At 32.9% G+C, this 18,015-nt stretch overlaps 1 protein-coding gene across 29 annotated transcripts in view; it reads left to right on the plus strand.

Moving 5' to 3' along the window:
* The window catches only part of Mical (Molecule interacting with CasL), a 221,660-nt gene that overhangs the window by 183,352 nt on the left and 20,293 nt on the right, over positions 1 to 18,015 (plus strand). For 25 of the 29 annotated variants that reach the window (XM_017628191.1, XM_017628068.1, XM_017628083.1 and 22 more), the window contains one exon: positions 4,895 to 4,927. The exons of 2 other annotated variants lie outside the window; for them this stretch is intronic. In XM_017628191.1, coding sequence (XP_017483680.1) covers positions 4,895 to 4,927 — 33 coding nt within the window. Of the gene's footprint in view, positions 1 to 4,894; positions 4,928 to 13,863; positions 14,617 to 18,015 lie in introns of those variants that run through there. 2 more of the 29 variants (XM_017628258.1, XM_017628266.1) reach the window with 2 other exon arrangements.

An 18,015-nucleotide genomic window follows, 5' to 3' on the forward strand; every position in this document is an offset into this window, starting at 1 on the left:
GTTATTATAATTTAATTAAAACTTAAAACTCGCTACGTAACTTGAGAATGGAAATCGCTGCAACTTTTAGGCGCATCATTATTACATAGTTACATCCCAAGCTAATAAAAGCGAGGTAAAAAGTAAGCTTAATGATTGCAATTGTTGTATTATCATACATATGTGAGTTGTGACATGCATACATTCATTATAGCTTTAGGCAAGATGAAAAATACTGAAAAATATCAGAACTCAATTGACGAATAATCTTGACTGTTAAACAAAAGTTTTTTTCTTTTATAAATTGAGACATATACTATATATTTGCTGGTAACTTACTCTGGAGTAACAGGACGGCCATTTTTCTGAAAAGAACCAATACTTAACCGGTTAAAATTTGATGGATTGGAATTAGACACTTGTTTGCATCGAAAATTTTAGCTTTCGACCAGCGCATCGAAAAATCTGAGACTCTCTTCAAATTTTACTATTAGAAACAAATTGCTGTATACTGACACTTTTACTTATGTACAGTAACGAACAAAAGTACTGGCACAGTGAATTTTTCGCAATATATGCAACGTTTTTTAATGTAATTTTTTCGATAATTTACTAAAATATAAGGGCTATTCGCGATCCGGTGCAAATGGCCTAGCATCATTGCATTGCAAATTTGTATTGCAAATTATTTGCAATACACAAACAAAATACACGCATTTGCATTTGTCATGGCTTGGCAAATTTGCAATACCGAAAATCCATAGCATAAAAATGCTATGCATTGCATTCATAAAGAAAACCAAAGCTGATGCACAAAAATTGTTTTGCAAAAGCTTTACCATGACAGTTTAATAAAGGTCGCTCACAATCCATGGCATATTTCTGCAATTGCATAAATTTGTCAGCTCTTATGCACCGAATCCCGAATAGCCCTATAGTTCATTCCATGATAAAAATATAGTAAGGTAGAACCGCTGAGAGTCACTTTTAAAATTCTTGACGTTTCCAAACAATTTAATTTTTAAATTTACTCACAAACTCACACACACATTTTCATTTTCAATCTCAAGCAACAACAATTTCGAACAATTTCAATTTTTTATTTTCACTTTTCACTTTTAAATATATGATTTTAAAATTTTGGCAAACTTCAAAAAAAAATCATGGCCGACAAATTGAGAGAACGGTTCTACCTTGCTATGTTTTTATCATGGTTTATTCTACACTAAAAAACAAAAGAATAAAATCTGTAAACTTTGTGCAAAACTCAGGAAAATTCAATAAATTTGCACGCCATTTTGCAACGTCTTACGTTTCGATATGGAGGCTATGCTCAAATGTTGTAGTTATAATTTTTCGAACTTTACGAAAACGCTTATTGCACGAGAACTAATGAAGCGATTTCAAAGAAAAGTGTGGCGTTTCAAAATAAAACTCCAAACCTATCGAAAAATTAATTTTTTTAAGTAACCAATTCGGTTATTTTGGTGTCAATTTTGAGCCTTTAAAGTGCTCTAGCCACTTATGATTTGCAGATAAAACTTTAATTTTCGGGATATAGTTTCTTTGGAGCAACAGAAATATTATAGTGTACAAATTTTATATAACAAATATTGAGCATTTTAAGGGCAACATTATTTTGAAAAAATTACCTAATTTTTTCATTACCAAAATGCTTGAAAACCGCTCGAATGATTTTGTTTTGGTTTTCTTTAATCGAAAATTCAAGTTGTAAATATGTTTATTTTATTCAAATATATGGTCATAAATGATTTCCCCATACAAAATAACTTCATCATTTTGCAAACACGTGCTTGGGCTGGGAGTGAGAGGAGACAAAGAGTATTTCGGCTCTTGAGTAACAGATGGCGCAATTTTTACAACCTAATCGCAGCGTATATATGTAAATACATATTTATTCGTAATTATATGTAGGAGGGGTGCCACCTGTTTCAAAAAGCAAGTTCGACTTAAATAAAGGCAGAAAAATTGAAATGTATATCGTCGGTGATACTGCAAAACGATCTATTATCACGTTTATATGATGCTTCAATTCGTTCTAAGTCAAACCATGTTATATGGACACACATATGTAAGCACATTCTCTATATATATATATATATGTCTATTAGTACCCTTGACACTTAGATGGTCTCTTACTTGCACCGGAATGTATCTGCAAATCATTACACCATAATAAACCAATGACAGAACTACCTACCTTTGAGTGACGAAGAAGCCAAAAGCGATCAGATACAGATAACAGATCAATTAAGCACCAGAGTTAATAAGTGACATAGAACGTTTTGCAGTATCACCGACGATATCCTAATATGAATGTCAGACGAGAGAGGTTGTGCTTTGAAAATATTATGCAGAGGGTTGCCACCTTGCTACAATAATAGATAGCAATAGGTTAAATAAATTACTTCAATATGAATATAAATCAAAATTGCTTTGAAGAAACTTTATTTCCAAACTGTATGTAGGAGGGTTGCTACCTGATTTTATAGTTAAATTCAATTTCAATTAAGAGTATTACATAATTTAAATATGTATCACAATATAAGGATTAACGAGGTTTTGGTTTAAAAATAATTCGAACAGGATTTCCATCTGTTCGAAATGTCGAATTAAATTAAATTATATGAAATATTGAAATATGGGAGTCCAACCATAGAGTGAAAAGAAATACTTAGTTTGAGCATTTATAATATTAAAGAGGGTTTTCACCTGTGTAAAAAGTTAAACTCAAATTATTTAATAAGTCAAATGAATTATTAAACTATGGGTATAAATTGGTATGGGTTAAAAATATTTTCTTCTGAACTTTAATTAAGAGGGTTGCATAAGTTTTAGAAATTAAATGTAACTTGAATTAAGAAAAAAAGTAAAGTAAGCATAAGCTAAATGAAGTCTTAACATATGACTTGAAACCAAGGCGGTAAGATACCCTTAGTTTAAATATTTAGATTAAAGAAGGTTGCCACCTGTTTAAAAAGGTAAACTTAAATTATTTAATAAGTTAAAGTAATTTTTAAAAATATGTTTATGAAATGAAATGAGCTTAAAAAGGCTTTATATCTGGCCTACATTTAGGAGCATTGTCACGTATTTAAAAAAGCAAATTTAACTTAATTCATCAGGCACATGAAATACGTAGGTATCACAATATTAGACGCACGAGATTTTTTTATTTTTGTTTAACTACATTCAGGGGGGTTGCCAGCTGTTTCAGAAATCTTAGTTAACTTGTACAACTTGTAAATTCGGAGTCGAGCATAATGCGAAGATGAGCACAAACACGAAGAAGAATACCAATACGGGTACCTAGGCTAATATAAAAAGCAATACAAATTTCTGCAGTATGAAAGGATGGAAGTAGTGACACACGTCATGGCATATATCTATATAAGCTGATGGTACATATGATTCAAGTTAATGTGGATATCTGCTTCTCTATTGCTAATTATTAATATTTTGGAATTCATATTGCTTTATTAAATTCAATTCAATACAATCAAAACGAATATTTTATGGACCGTTTTTGACTTGAATGTGATCTTAATAACATCACGTATTCTACGTTTAAGTTTAGCGGCTGTGCCTCCGACACAGCATCCAAGTCAAGACGAAGCCGCAGGACTGATCCTTTCTTTTTAGAAATGTATGCAGTTTCATAGCTCATTAAATACTAGTATAACAAAGTGCAAGTTTGAAGTTGCTAGAAAATGGCACTGATTTTTTGTAATTTTTTTAGTGGAAGGTGTTGCTCATTTGCATGCAAAAAATAATTGTCGCACATACTTTGAATGGAAAAACCTTCGTGAAAAAAATTACCAAAAATCAACGCGATTTTCTAGTTACTTCAAAGTTGCACTTTGTTAAATTTCTCTAAAAAATCTGAATATTAAGTTGCAAAAATGGTGTGCAAATTTATTGAATTTTCCTGAGTTTCGCACAAATTTTAGAGATTATATTTTTATGTTTTTTAGTGTAGTATATTTTAGTAAAAAGCCATCGAAAAAAATTACAATAAAAAACTTTGCATATATAGCGAAAAACTTCCTTGCCAATACTTTTGTTCGTCACTGTTTATGTGCCAAGCATGCCTCAAAGGTTACGCCAACTAAAAAAAAATAGTTTTGGGTATAATCGATGAAGTTTGTTAACTTTTTATAATTTTTGTATGAAATTTGAAATGTAAATTTATGTGGTACTGGTTATGTAACGTGCTAGAGTTTTATAAAAAAAATATAAACATTAAATAAACAAAAGAAAAATAGCCAAAACTGGTCAAAATGTCACTTAACTAAATCAGCTGACGACAAGTGTACATACATATTTATAGGTGTCTGAATACATGGGCCAAATATCTAAATTTCATTACTTATTACTCGGAGCAACTTACCGTAATTTAACTTAATTGTTGGATAAATAGAAATAAAGTTACTAAGTAACTAGTACAAATACAAGTATATACTATAATTCAAACCATGAAAAAAGGTTTGTTCGCTAAAATTTCCAAATTTTAAATGTCAATTGAAATGTGCGAAATATATTTTTTAATTGTCATTTACGCCGAATTTTTAATAATTAATGCCATTTAAAAAATGCCGTATGGAAATGAACTTAATGACTATGTTTTGAACGTGATGACACGATTATTATTTATTGCCCAATTAAAATTTTTGCCATTTAATGCCTAGTGGAAATCCAGCATAAGTGTAATTTTAAGTAATTTTCAAGAGATATTCCAAAATTGGTATTTAAAATATTTTTGTACGCACTTCTTCGCTTCAACTTAGTGACACATGTACTTATGTAATATATAACTCTCAATCCCACTTACTATATTTATCGGATTGTTATATTGTCGTAATAATCGATTAACCCGAATCTTTCGTTTTTCCAGTCATGCTTCGATGTCAGGAATATCGGGTTTGGTGTAAGCTTAACTTTTTTGAGCTTTATTATTTACTAAGTTTGCTATTTTCTGTTCTAATTGGCTTAAGAGCGTTTTTTCTAAAGCTAGGTTGTGATCTTCACGCTTTTTTACTGCTTTCTTAATTGTTCTTAACCTATGTATAAATGCTTACATTTTATTAAACAAACATCAAATAGCACCGGTTTATTAGCTATGTGCATATGTATGTTATCAGTCATATGCTGCAAGAGTGTCACAATTCAAAAAATCAAAAACACGAGAAAAACGGTAATAAAGCTTTCGGTTTACATACGCTCCCATAGTAAAAATGAAAACACATTTTCTTCTAATGAAATATTAGGATTATGGCACACTTCCAGCAAATGAGCGATATGTTCAATAATAATTCATAATGAATTGTTATACTTCTTCTAGGCGACTCTATTCTTCAGTAGTTAGTATTTTGCCGTTATAAATATAATGTTATTTAATAAAAAAGTTGTCGACATTTTTTTTTTTGTCTAGAAATTACATTGCATTGAAATACAGCAATAATATTGAATTTCATTAGGGGTATTCTCGCAGTCTTGCAAAGTCCTTGCACGGTGTACGGATTGCATGGTTCGCAAAGCTGTCCCATACGAAAACCGGTTTTTATCGTGCAATCCGTGCAAAGGCTTTGCAAGACTCCGAGAATACCCCTATTAATTATTTCCTTTATCGATTAACTTGAACCCATAATTGTAGGAAATTTATTTCAATACATATTTAGAAATTAACAGAAAAACTAAAAAGGAAATTGAATACATATCACTGAGGTCGTTTGCAATAATCGCTTATGTACGGAGATAGATTTTTTCCCAGTGAACGCTTTGTAAAAATGTATCCGTGAGCTATTTGCAATCATGGAACGATATCCGATTGGAAATGGTGTTGTTGTAATTTTCCAGCAAAAATGCGCTAACGAAAAATTCTGAGACTTTTGAATGTTTCAGTCTATGTAAATCACAACAACATTCACTTATGTTCATTATTTAAGACATACTTCCGCAATCATGGACTTATAAACGTTATTAATGGACTTATAAGCGACACCTGTTATGGCAAGCGACTAAAAGATGGCTCAAAAACCATTTTATATTTAAATATCAAGGAATGAGGCGTAATCTTTAGAAAGGGTTTCCAAAAAATTGTGGCTTGCACTTCCCGACGTCTGAATATGGAATTAGTGAATTAGTACAATAATTTTCAAATTATTGTTGCTTTTCCACAAAAAGTTTTCATTAAAAAACGGCCTCGAGCTCAATAAAAATTGTTGAATATAATTGTTATAAGGCCATAAAATAACAAAAACAAATAACTTAAGGACGAGCACACCTAAAAGTTAAACATTCTAATAATAGAAATATTAACAAAACCAACAAAACCAACAACCACATGATCAAGTGAATTGCAGCGGAATAGCTGCGCTTGATTGTAGTTGGCTCATCATGTGAAAATAGTGGAAATAAGCAACAAGAATTACTTAGCACAGTGCGTAGGCAACTGGCTGAGTCAGTGGTGATCGTCGGTTCGAATCCTACTGAAAGAATTCTGATGAGGAAATTTGGTGATTTCCTAAATAGCTATCACTTCTACCATTTTTCAAATTATTGTTGCTTTTCCACAATAAGTTTTCATTAAAAAACGGCCTCGAGCTCAATAAAAATTGTTGAATAGAAAAGCAGAAAAATTTGATTTCGTCCGAATACACACATTTCTTTCAACCGCAAGCCATTTTTGAATGAGGTTGTGATGAGAAAAATTTGAAGAACTCTTCTGGGGCAACAAAATTCCCACTTTCATATTCAGCTACCAACAGTAATGAAAAACTTACAGCCGTATTCTAATCATAGTCACAAAACTTAGCTCATCACTGCTGTTTTTATTGCGCCTCAAAGTTTGCACCAGCAACAGATATGCCGCTTAAATACAAATTTTTAAGGTTTTGTGTATTTTTCTAGTACTTAAAATCGAAATTTTTGTGCGAGATTTTGCGGCGCACTAGAAATCACACCAGTCATGAGCTAAATTTGATGACTCTGTTTGAAAAGAGGGTGAATAACTCAGTGAGAGGGGAGACCAGCATGTTTGCATGCAGCGTTGCCACAGACAAATTTTTTTTCCTACCAAAATGTCCTACCATAACCAACCAAAACCTACAAAACATTTTTTTGAGTTTTAATATTTGTTTTCAATGTCAAATTTTTTAAAAACATAGTTAACATAACATTTAGTAAAACTAAAACACAACTAGATTAATAAAACAAATTAACTGCGTATAACGATTCATTTTATTGTACAGACTTATCCATACGTACATATGTCTCATTACACATACATACATATCGTCACTAGATACGAATAAAGACGCGAGCTCAAAAGTTGATAGCGAAAAAAGAAGCGTAAAATCAATTTCGGCGAAGAAAGACTCTTAACATAGGTGACTGCAAATAAAGCCGCGTCAACCTCTTTGACAGCGAAGAAAGACCCATACTTATGTCCGCGGTCAACTATAATTTCGAGTGCAACAGTATTCCCAAGAACTCCGCAAAGAGTTTTTTCGAGCACTTTATTCGTGTCTAGTGACAATATTATTATTATTACGTCGAAGATACCCGCGCTGCGACCTAAGAAGATATATTGTGCTAAATCCAAATTGTATTCACTCCAACCTTAGGCTGTTTAAAAAACTCAGCACTTTGGATGAGGCCATGTTCCAAATTTTAGATGGAGAAGGCAATCGGCTCCAAGGTGTATCAATCTACGATTCATGCTTCGTGGACAGGCACATAGAATGGGTTTCTTTCACCATCCGACAAACCCTACAGTCCGTCTCTACAGAAAGACCCATTTAATTAAAACCGCACTTTAACTAGCAGTGTGCTGTCACGTTGCCAGTAAGATTTCTAGGTTCAAGGTGTCTTTCGGAGTCCCTGCTGGAAAGAGTTATGCATATCTTTGATTGTCTTATTCCCTTTGACTTCCGCCAGTGGGCAGCAATTTGAGATTATTCCCAGCTAGCTCCTAAGTAGGTCTGCAGTGTGTCCTTTAGATGTACCGCAGAAAGGCTAGGGACCGTGCAAACGCATTTCGGCTTCACGCTTTGCGAGACAGTCAGCCCTTCCCTTGCCTTCAAACCCTTCATGTCCATGAACCCTCCACAGCGTGACGCTATTGTGGGCTCTCAGGTGGTTCAAGAGCTTACAAGCCTTGATGCCGTTTTAAAAGACTCTAAGGTCTTTAACGCTGCCTGAATGTCCGATATAATATTTATTCTGGGCTCATTTACCTGCTACGATGACATTCGCGAACACAGACTTCGATTGGGAAGACCTCCGTCTGAAATATGGTTGAGTACGAGCCCATTGGCAGACATTTCTGGAATCCTGGTCCAAGTACGCCATAAATTATATCGCTACCTAAAGGTGAAAAGGTGCTAAGTCCATTTTTTTCAAAGTTTAGTTTTTGATGCAGAATGACAGGTAATACGAAACTACATCGATTTTTCGTCTCTCCTAAAAAATTTCAAAACGATATATGTATGTCCGTATTGCATATTGGCAATAATAAGGTATACGTTTGTACTTAGGGATCAGGTATATTTACTGTTTGTGGCCGCCATTATATGAACGCACCGGTGAAATATTTGTGTAAAAAAGGTTGCTAAAATGTTTGGAGATAAGTACATATTTTCTATTTTTCTTAAATAACTATTACTCATTGTCCCGAAACCTACCAAAATCCAATCAAGCCTACCAACCTACCAAATGGAAAAAAACCTACCAGTTTTGGTAGGAAAAGCCCATGTTTGGCAACACTGTTTGCATGTATGTATTTATATAAAAAAAATATTTATTGGTTCAAAAATGGTGGGTAGGTACTGTGGCCCATGGCAAAGTTCGTTTGCCAACTTACAACCATGCAGAGTCCGCAAAATGCTCCGGAAGCAGCGTCCGAAGTATGCATCCGACTAGGCAGAACATACTTTGAAGTGCCATCTAATTAAAACTTAAGAAAGTTAAATTACATGGCAGTTGAGAAGTGCATGTGCATACATTTCCTAAATTGCATAAAGGAAATTTTTGCACATGCAGCAGTACATACATGTATTTAGGCGCCTGGTGCTAGCAGACGCGCCTAAACAGAGGGGTTAGTGTAACATGCGCCACTGGGTATGCATATTATCTATAGCGATGTGAACTTTCATACTTATGTTGTTATTGCAAACAAGCACTGGTAGATATTTTTGAGTACGTGTGCCTATAATTTAATTATTTGACTTACTATTTCTAAATATATTATCTAATATTGCCTTCTAGGATAATACTTTTTCTCCACAATGTTTTTTGAGCTTGGTACCACGATTTGTTTGTTAGGAAAAATGGAAAAATCAACAAAGCCTAAGCGGTAGAAGTTATAGCTGCTATTTCAGAGATCACTACATCGCCTCATCAGACTTCTTTTTCTAGACTTCAGCAGGAATCTAACCCACATCATCGAAAAGTCTGATGAGATGTGGTGATCTTCGAAATAGCTAAAAAGCTATTACTTCTACCACGTAGACTTTGTTGTTTTTTTATTTATCCTAACAAACAAATCATGCTATGGTACAAAGTTCAAAAAATAGTATTACGCCAAAATAACAATAGGGCCATTCCATATAAAAGAGGAAAACGACATAAATTTAAATATGCCCTAATTATCTCTATTTCAGTAGTAAATGATTTTTTAATGACTTCATTTTATTAATATGTTGAAAAATAATTAAAAAGAAGCTGTCATTTTTGTCTATAAAAACTTTTATTTCATGCATAATTACTTTACACCAGTCACAAGAAGATGTCTCACCAGTCAAAACTTTAAATATTTTTTAATATTTCTATGAAGATTATATAAACCTAATTTTTATTGAAAACTAAAGCGTATAATTCGTCTTTTACAACACAAAATCATCGTCCGTGAAGATTAAGTGTGTTGGCTAAAATTCATCTTTGAGTGCACAAGGGTAAAATATTGTTATTTTCAGTGTCGCACCAGTGACATTCATTCAAATGATAGGTACATAGAACTAAGAAATCGTTTGGTATTTTTGTTAAGGCAGTTTTATACATTAGTTATGGTTCTGTGTAAAAAAAAAAAAATATCTTTCGCTTTTATGTACATATGTTCCGACGACATTGTTAAAATTCACAACTGATTACATTCTGGAGTAATATGTCCCACCAGTCACAATGGAATGTCCCAATAAAAAAATTTTAGTTTTATGTTTTTCTAATATCATCGCTACCATGTTAAACTATCGAATGTGAAAATGGGTACTTTTCAGGGAAGCAAAGAAACGTTTGTAAAAAAATGTTCTTGTCATTTGGAAAAAGTGTGGGATTCGACACTTTGTCAAAGCCAGTATCCTCTGCTTCTAAGAAGACTCGAAATCTGACGATTTGCCAATACGCGCAACTCTCTAAATGCATGCACAAGGTATCGATAGTTTGACATGGTAGCGATGATATGTACCGATCTAATTTTTTTTTATTCTTTAATTAAAGTATCTAATCTTCCGATGGTACAATAATAACAGGTATTGTCTTCCCAGAGAGTTTTGCTTCACATCGAAATTCATGCACCCTTATTTTCATTTCGACGCAGTTCAATGTTAATTCTTTAACTTTTATTTGGCTTTGTTTTTTTTCGCAAAATTTAATTTTTATAATTTTGCAAAACAAAAGAAAAAACGTTTGATATTAAGTGAGCCATACAAATTTTGAAGTTATTTACAAGCAAATTTTTTTTCCGGCTTTTGCAAATTATATACATAAGTTTTCTGCAAGATGGTTTGTTTAAAAAAATACGTGAACATATATGGTATATGGGGTATGGAAATATCCCTTTTCCCTAGCAGTAAACGTTTTAGGGTGAGCAACAATGATATTTTTTAAATAAGGCAGATCGGAATATGCGCTCTCTGGGAACACAATACCTGTAATTATTGTACCATGAATCTTCCTACATTTTGTATTTTATGAGTACCTCCATGATATCTATTACTCAATAAAAATTACGCTAGTCGACAGCTAAAAAAAGGCAAGCATGTCACTTATATTTCCAGGATTTGATTTCGGAGATACATATGTACTTTTCGTTATTTGAGATTGGTACCTGGTTGCAAATTATTACGAATTTCGCCAAATTTTTGGTTGCTAAGATTCTGAAAGCTTTATTTTCCATTACCAAGGAAGAATTTATTTAAAAAAGCATAAATTGATTCCTTTGCGCGAAATTATCGTATGTGCCATTTTTTAGAAATAGACTTTTTGATGCAAATTTGTTATACATCCCACAACGCATCCCCTGGTAAAATATTGTAGCTGAAATCCCTTTAGTCACGCCAAAACTTTGCTGTGTATTTTATCGTATGTATGTTACAATGCATTTTTTCTTGTGATCGAAATTATCGTGTGTGCGATACAGCAGTATTTTGTGCGTAGTAAAAAAAAAATTTAAAAATAAGTAATTTTTAAGCAAAAACTAATATAAAATGTTAGGTAACATACATAAAAAAATAACAATCCGACGAATTGATAACCTCCTCCTTTTTCTACAACGATTTATCAACTTGCAATGTTGTGTAGCTATAAAACCTTTGCTTCGCAAAATTCCTATTAAAAAGTCTAGTCCCTTCGGTTGAGAGGTAGATGTCGCCCCATGCACTACGTACGCGACAGCGGAAATGGACGACACGCCATTTCTTGAAACGAAATTAATTGGTGCTCGTATGTATGGAAAAGTAAAATCGGAAATTTAATGCTCTCACCCCCTAGGATTGTTCGATACCGAAAAAAATATACCCCTGTTTTTTTATTTTAAAATCAAAATATATTTAGAGGTCGCTCAAAGCGCTCAAAGTTTCCCATGTATTTTGTATGGGGAAAAAAGACTTTTCGTTGAAATGGCATAGAATCCATGGAAATCAAAATTTTTCAATCTGAAAACTCTGCTTCTCTTCAGAAGACTTCAGAGAATAATGCCCAATTGTTTATTTAAACGTTTTTTAATTTAAACTATTTTTTCTTTTTTTCTTTTGTATATTTCTGTTTGTGTATTTGATTTTTTTCGGATATTTCGGAGACCCTCACGCTTTTCATTTTCAATTGCATAAATTGTTTATAGTGACTTTTACTAAAATTTCAAAATCAAAAGTTATCAAAACACATTCTATGGGAATGAGAATTATTATTTTCTACTTTTTATTCCGATTATAAAAGCGTTGTATATTAAAAAGTTTTTTTTTTATATTATTTATTTGAAGTCGGTAGATACAATTCAAACAAATTTTAAAAGTACCACATACGACAATTTCACACAAACGAGTCGGTATGAATGTTTTATAAATTCCCACAAATAAGATAAACATGGTTTAAAGTACCTTTATTCACGCCAAATTTATAAAAATCGCATAGTTTAAGTAACAAAAGGCTTTTTTAAAACCCTAAATAATTTTTACCAGATTAAATCCGCGATCGAATGGTCTCCAGTTTTTTAAGCAGTATATCAATATTTATTCAAATGTAAAATAACTTATTCTTGTTTATGAGTCGGGTTCGTCAAGCTGAACTGAAAGTAGGTCCAGGGGACGTGCTGTTACGGGGTTGGACCATAGAGTAGTGGTGTTAGTTGTTTAGGTTTTGTACCTCAGAATCATGTGATGAGACGAATAACAAACATTCCTGAATTATATGCTTTTTAATCTTAAAGTCCTTTGAAGATAGTCGGAAAATCCTTGGGAGGACTTTCAAATTCAACAGTTATGCGCTGTGCTCAGCTTCGATGAGAATATATAAGTCCTTGCATACTCGTATTCATTTATTCGCCTATGTTTGCGAATTATAAATTACTTTGTACTATTAACTAATTGATAATAGGTAATTGCATGGTGACAACAAAATAACTTTACAATAAATGAACAAAAATGCCAGTTTGTTCCTTAAAACTGCGAAGTTTTTCCGATTATGATGGAAAATATAGCCATACGAATTGCGGCAACCGAAAATTTTGCAAAACTCACAGTTAATAACCAATCTAAACAAAAGGCTGTTAATCCGAAATCAGCGTATTAAATATATCCCAGAAATATGAATGTCACCCTTGCCTTTTTCTGAGAATGATGTTTTGTAGACCTGTTTTACCTACCAACAACAATAGTGAACGTTTTATTATTCATTCAGTTTTGCCTTCCAAAAATATTTTGTTAACTGATGCATGGTCACGGTTCCGAAAATTTCAAGCGTTAGCACAGAATTTTTAGGAGCTTCACTACCTCAAAACAAAAAAAAAATGTGCAACTCGGAGCAGTAAGATCGACCACGTTTTTCCTTTGATTCACATACCTTTCAGCGATGCGAAGCTTTATCGTGCAAAGTAGGTTCCTTAATTATTCTTAAATACTACCCGTGCCAACATATACATACATAAATATACATCTATACGTGCATTAATATAACCGCATCTTTGTTTTAATCGTCCTTGGCATGTCTGTTTGTGTAACAGTGACCATAATCAAATATTATAACATGTACTCACATATGTAAATATGAATATGCATACATACGTACTGAATTACACATGTAAAAATATGCTTATACAATATTTGCTGCACTCCATACTTATTTGTGTATATTTACATTGTTTAAAAAGTAACAAAACGCGCTAAGATCGTATTTAAATAAAAAGCACTGCTTCTTTCGCAATGGACCTTTTGTCTGTGTTCGCAGCAAAATGAAACGAATGTATAAGCTTGCGCATATGCACATCTTTGTTTTAAAAGTAATTGCACATAATATCAATTAGCTAACCAATTTATTTTTTACTTCGATTTCGTTTTAATTTATTATTTATATTTTTTAATTTTTTTCTTACAGAATAAATAGCCTTTATAGCACACGTAGAGTGCAAAAGAAGTTCGTGCGTGTGCGTAAATACTTACATTTGAATGTACATATGCCTAAATATGCGCATACGTACATATGTACATATGTATGAATGTAGTATGTCGAAAGCGAATATTTGTTCTCTACACTCCATTCTACTCCACTTCAATCTACTCCACAACACACAACTCCAACCACTTGCTTGTGGCCACAAATTAAACCAAATAGTTTTATTTTATTTTATTGAACCGTTATTTTACCTACAATATTATTGCTGTTTAGTAAACTTTTCTTGTTTTTTACGGTATATTTTCATTCGCACCTATACGCTTGTACGCATATATAAATATGTAAGCATTATACATATCCATTTATATGTAAATACATTTATATATGTATGTATATGTATGCAAATCTTAGTTAAGATCAAACTTAAAATATTTCGAAACTATGTACATTGAATTCGATTCAAGGACGAAATAAAGGAATACGACACGATATAGTGTGTATGTATGATTCTAAATGTATGTATATATGTGTATTATAACTGCTAGATGTTCTAATCCTTGTCGAATCCTTACAACTTACTGGATTAGACAAGGATGAGCAGTCGAGTTTTAATTTTTTTTCTTTTAATTTTGAATCGTGTCGTTATTACAGAGGACCATCGCTATGTACCTACGCATTCGTATAAAACATAAATACAGTACATATGTACATCCATACATTCATACATATATACAACGAAAAAGCAAACTTAGTGCCATTTAATCAGTTTTGAACATAAATGAAAATAGTTAATTAACATTGCTATATAAATGTATACAAAAACATACATATGCAATGCATGTTCATGTTCACATGATGTTGCTATCCATATGTAGGGCAATATTTTTATAAATACATAATACGCATATAAATGTATATGAAAATTACATACTTAAGTCGGCAGCTTTTTCATTAAGTTTTTATTTTATATTCTTTTTTTGAATGTATAAGTTTTAATTATTATTTTAATCGAAAATAAATAAATTTTGTTTACTCCGAATTCCATCTTATAATTTATGATTTCGGGTGAGGGTCTGAATTCTATTTAATTGCATTTAAAACTAAAAAATATCAAATGTTCCGGAATCAGCTTTGACTAAACAAATTCTACACTACATTTTTATACATCATTTCGAAGGTCTATAAATTTCCTTCCTAAAAAATGTTTGGTCTTTAAAATGGGATAAAAAATAGTCAAGATGCTAATGGATAAGTGCATCAAGCCAGAAAATAACGGTTTTTAATCAAAAAAAATTGAGTGTTCAGTAATTAAAAGAAACCCATTTTCACATTGTGCTCGACCTACCTACAACCTACACCAAAATGCTGCCTTTCCGCGGTGCAGAATGTGTTTGATGTCACACTCAACCCTGTAAATGGGCATGTTTTTGCCTACTTGTCCTTGTCTAGCTCACGCATTTCGTAATATTGTCGTTTTAAGCAACCAACTGATTTTCGGGGCAACCCTCCCCCGACAAAGCTTCAAAGGGCAGAGAATGTGCCTTTTTTGCCTTACAAGAGTGTGACATTTTAAGAAACGAAAGAATGAGCAAAGTTTTCTTAACATTTACCTTTAATTTTGAATCGAACACGAAAAGAGAAACGAAATCCCCATAAGTTTTGTTTCGGACGTATTTCGTGGTTTTTTGTAGCAACGTGTTACCGAATCTCGCTGAAGGGATGGTCAGCGGGTACCCATCAACGTACGTACAGAATATTGTAGTGGATTTCTTGCCCATCAGGTAACTGACATACGAGCCGTTTATTTTGAAAGTGACATAAGTCATATCCACCTCTTGTACTTAAATGGCTAGTCACTTCTAACTGAATGCCTCTGTAAATCGTTCTACCGTTGTAACCTTACCAGCAGAGTACTTGATGTCATGTGACAAATTTTCAGTTCAGCATAAATTACAAGGGACTATTAACTTTTTAACCGACTTCGAAAAAAAGGAGGAGGTTATCAGTTCGTCGGAATATATATATATATATATATGGTGTAGTGGTAAGCAGTGCGCGCTTCCACTCCACAATGCCTGGGTTCAAACCCTGGTCAAAGCAACATCGCAAAAATATAGAAAAAAGGTTTTTTCTTAACAGCGGTCGTCCCTCGGCAGGCAATGGCAAACCTCCGAGTGTATTTCTGCCATGAAAAACAGCTTCTCATAAAAATACAATCGCCGTTCGGAGTCGGCGTAAAACTGTAGGTCCCTCCGCTTTGTGTGACAACATCAAGGCGCACGCCACAAATCGGAGGAGAAGCTCGGCCAAACACTAACATATGTGTAAGCGCCAATCTATTATTATTATTATTATATATTTTTTTTTTTATGTATGTTACCGCATAACTTTGGACCACGTCAACCGATTTCGATCAGTGGATCATGAGATATATAGATATATATATATTTTTTGAAGTCGGTTTTTTTTTTGCTAAAAATTACTTGTTATTTAATTTAAGGCCTCCGTACGAAAAAGACTGTTAAATTTATCGTGCGGAAAGCAGGGACTTTCCAGCAGAAGTTCAGTTACTTTTAATGTTGGATCTTGCGATTTATTTATCAACATGTAAAAGCAAATCCTCAGAATATAGTGAAGCCATTTAAATTCAAATAGAAGTTCTGGTCAATTAATGAACCTTCCGACAGACAAACATTTTCTTCTTTGGCGCATCCAGTAATAATTCTTATTTCAACTATATTGGTCATCATATTCTTTATTACCAATCTTGTCCATTATTAAGGTAAAGTGGATCAAGGTAAAAATAAAAGAATTAAAGGCGCTCCAATTTTTGAATTAAGATTATGTGACATGATTCACGGCTCCAAAGTTATGGGTCTCTGAAAATATGCCGTCTAAGGGGGCTGCTACACCCTCTTGTAAACTCTCATTCCTCTTTAGATTACTACAGCACATTTTGATTAATTTTGTTTAGGCTGCCTATTCGCTCAGCTGCATTTAGCATACCTGCAATTTTCCGCATAGCAGGCCTATTTTTGAAGTATGTACTTAGTTTTATACAAGATGAATATATATTTATTCGTTCAACAGTACCACTGGATCGAAAATAACGATTTATAGTTGATTTCCACCAAGCCTTGAAAACAATTTTCCCATTTTCGAAATGTACTGTATAAGCGCCCTTGTACAAACTCATTTATTTACATACATATACCTTACTATTAGCGCATACTCTAGTGATGTTATGCTGATAAGTTATAGCTGATAAAAAATTCCAAACCTATGGGATGTGCCACGCCCCCTTTTACAAACTCATTTATATATACTTTACTATAAGCACCTACCATAGATAGGTCAGCACACCAAATTTCAAGACCATGGGACTTATGGCTCCGAAAATAAAGCTGATAAAAAAATTCTCGCCTATGTGAGGTGCCACGCCTCCTTGTCGAATCCCACTTTTTCACCCTCTTATAGGCCCAGATATCACAGAAATACTCTGTCAAAATTTCATTTGATTCCGTCCATTCGCTGGGGCTGCAACTGGGCACATATGTACATACATGCATCGGTGGCGAGAACGTAAGTAGCGAAGAGACATTTAAGCAAGTTTTGGCTATTTTTCTTTGTTTAAATGATGTTTATAAAAAATGTGTGATGTTTTTTTATAAAAATATACCTTACTGTCTAAAAAACATGTTCATCAAAATTTGAAACTTTTCAATCAGATTTTTTAATTTTTTTTTTTGAGTATGCAGTTTTGTAATCCATTAAATTTTAGTTTAATAAAGTGCAAACTTGAAGTAGCTAGTACTTACGGTTGATTTTTGGAAATTTTTTCTTCGCACATTTTCTTCGATACAAAGCATGTACATATCGCACGTTTAATAATACGGGGGTGGCCCCAGAAGCACCCAACCTAACAAAGAAAAAATTATTGTTAAAAAACTAAAAACACGCTTTTATTACAACAAGAACTAAAAAGTATAAAATAATTTGTAGATATAGCGATTCCGTTTAAGAAGAATAAGAAGTTCCCTAACCTGATTTAATTTAACTGTTTTAAATTAGCTAAAAATAGGATTAAAGTGATTGACCCGTAGTTATAGTCAAAATAAAGTGCACTGTAAAGTT

Source organism: Rhagoletis zephyria, unplaced genomic scaffold (assembly GCF_001687245.7).
Source record: "Rhagoletis zephyria isolate East Lansing unplaced genomic scaffold, Rhagoletis_zephyria_1.1 Rzeph_scaffold_00074, whole genome shotgun sequence".
NCBI lineage: Eukaryota > Metazoa > Arthropoda > Insecta > Diptera > Tephritidae > Rhagoletis > Rhagoletis zephyria.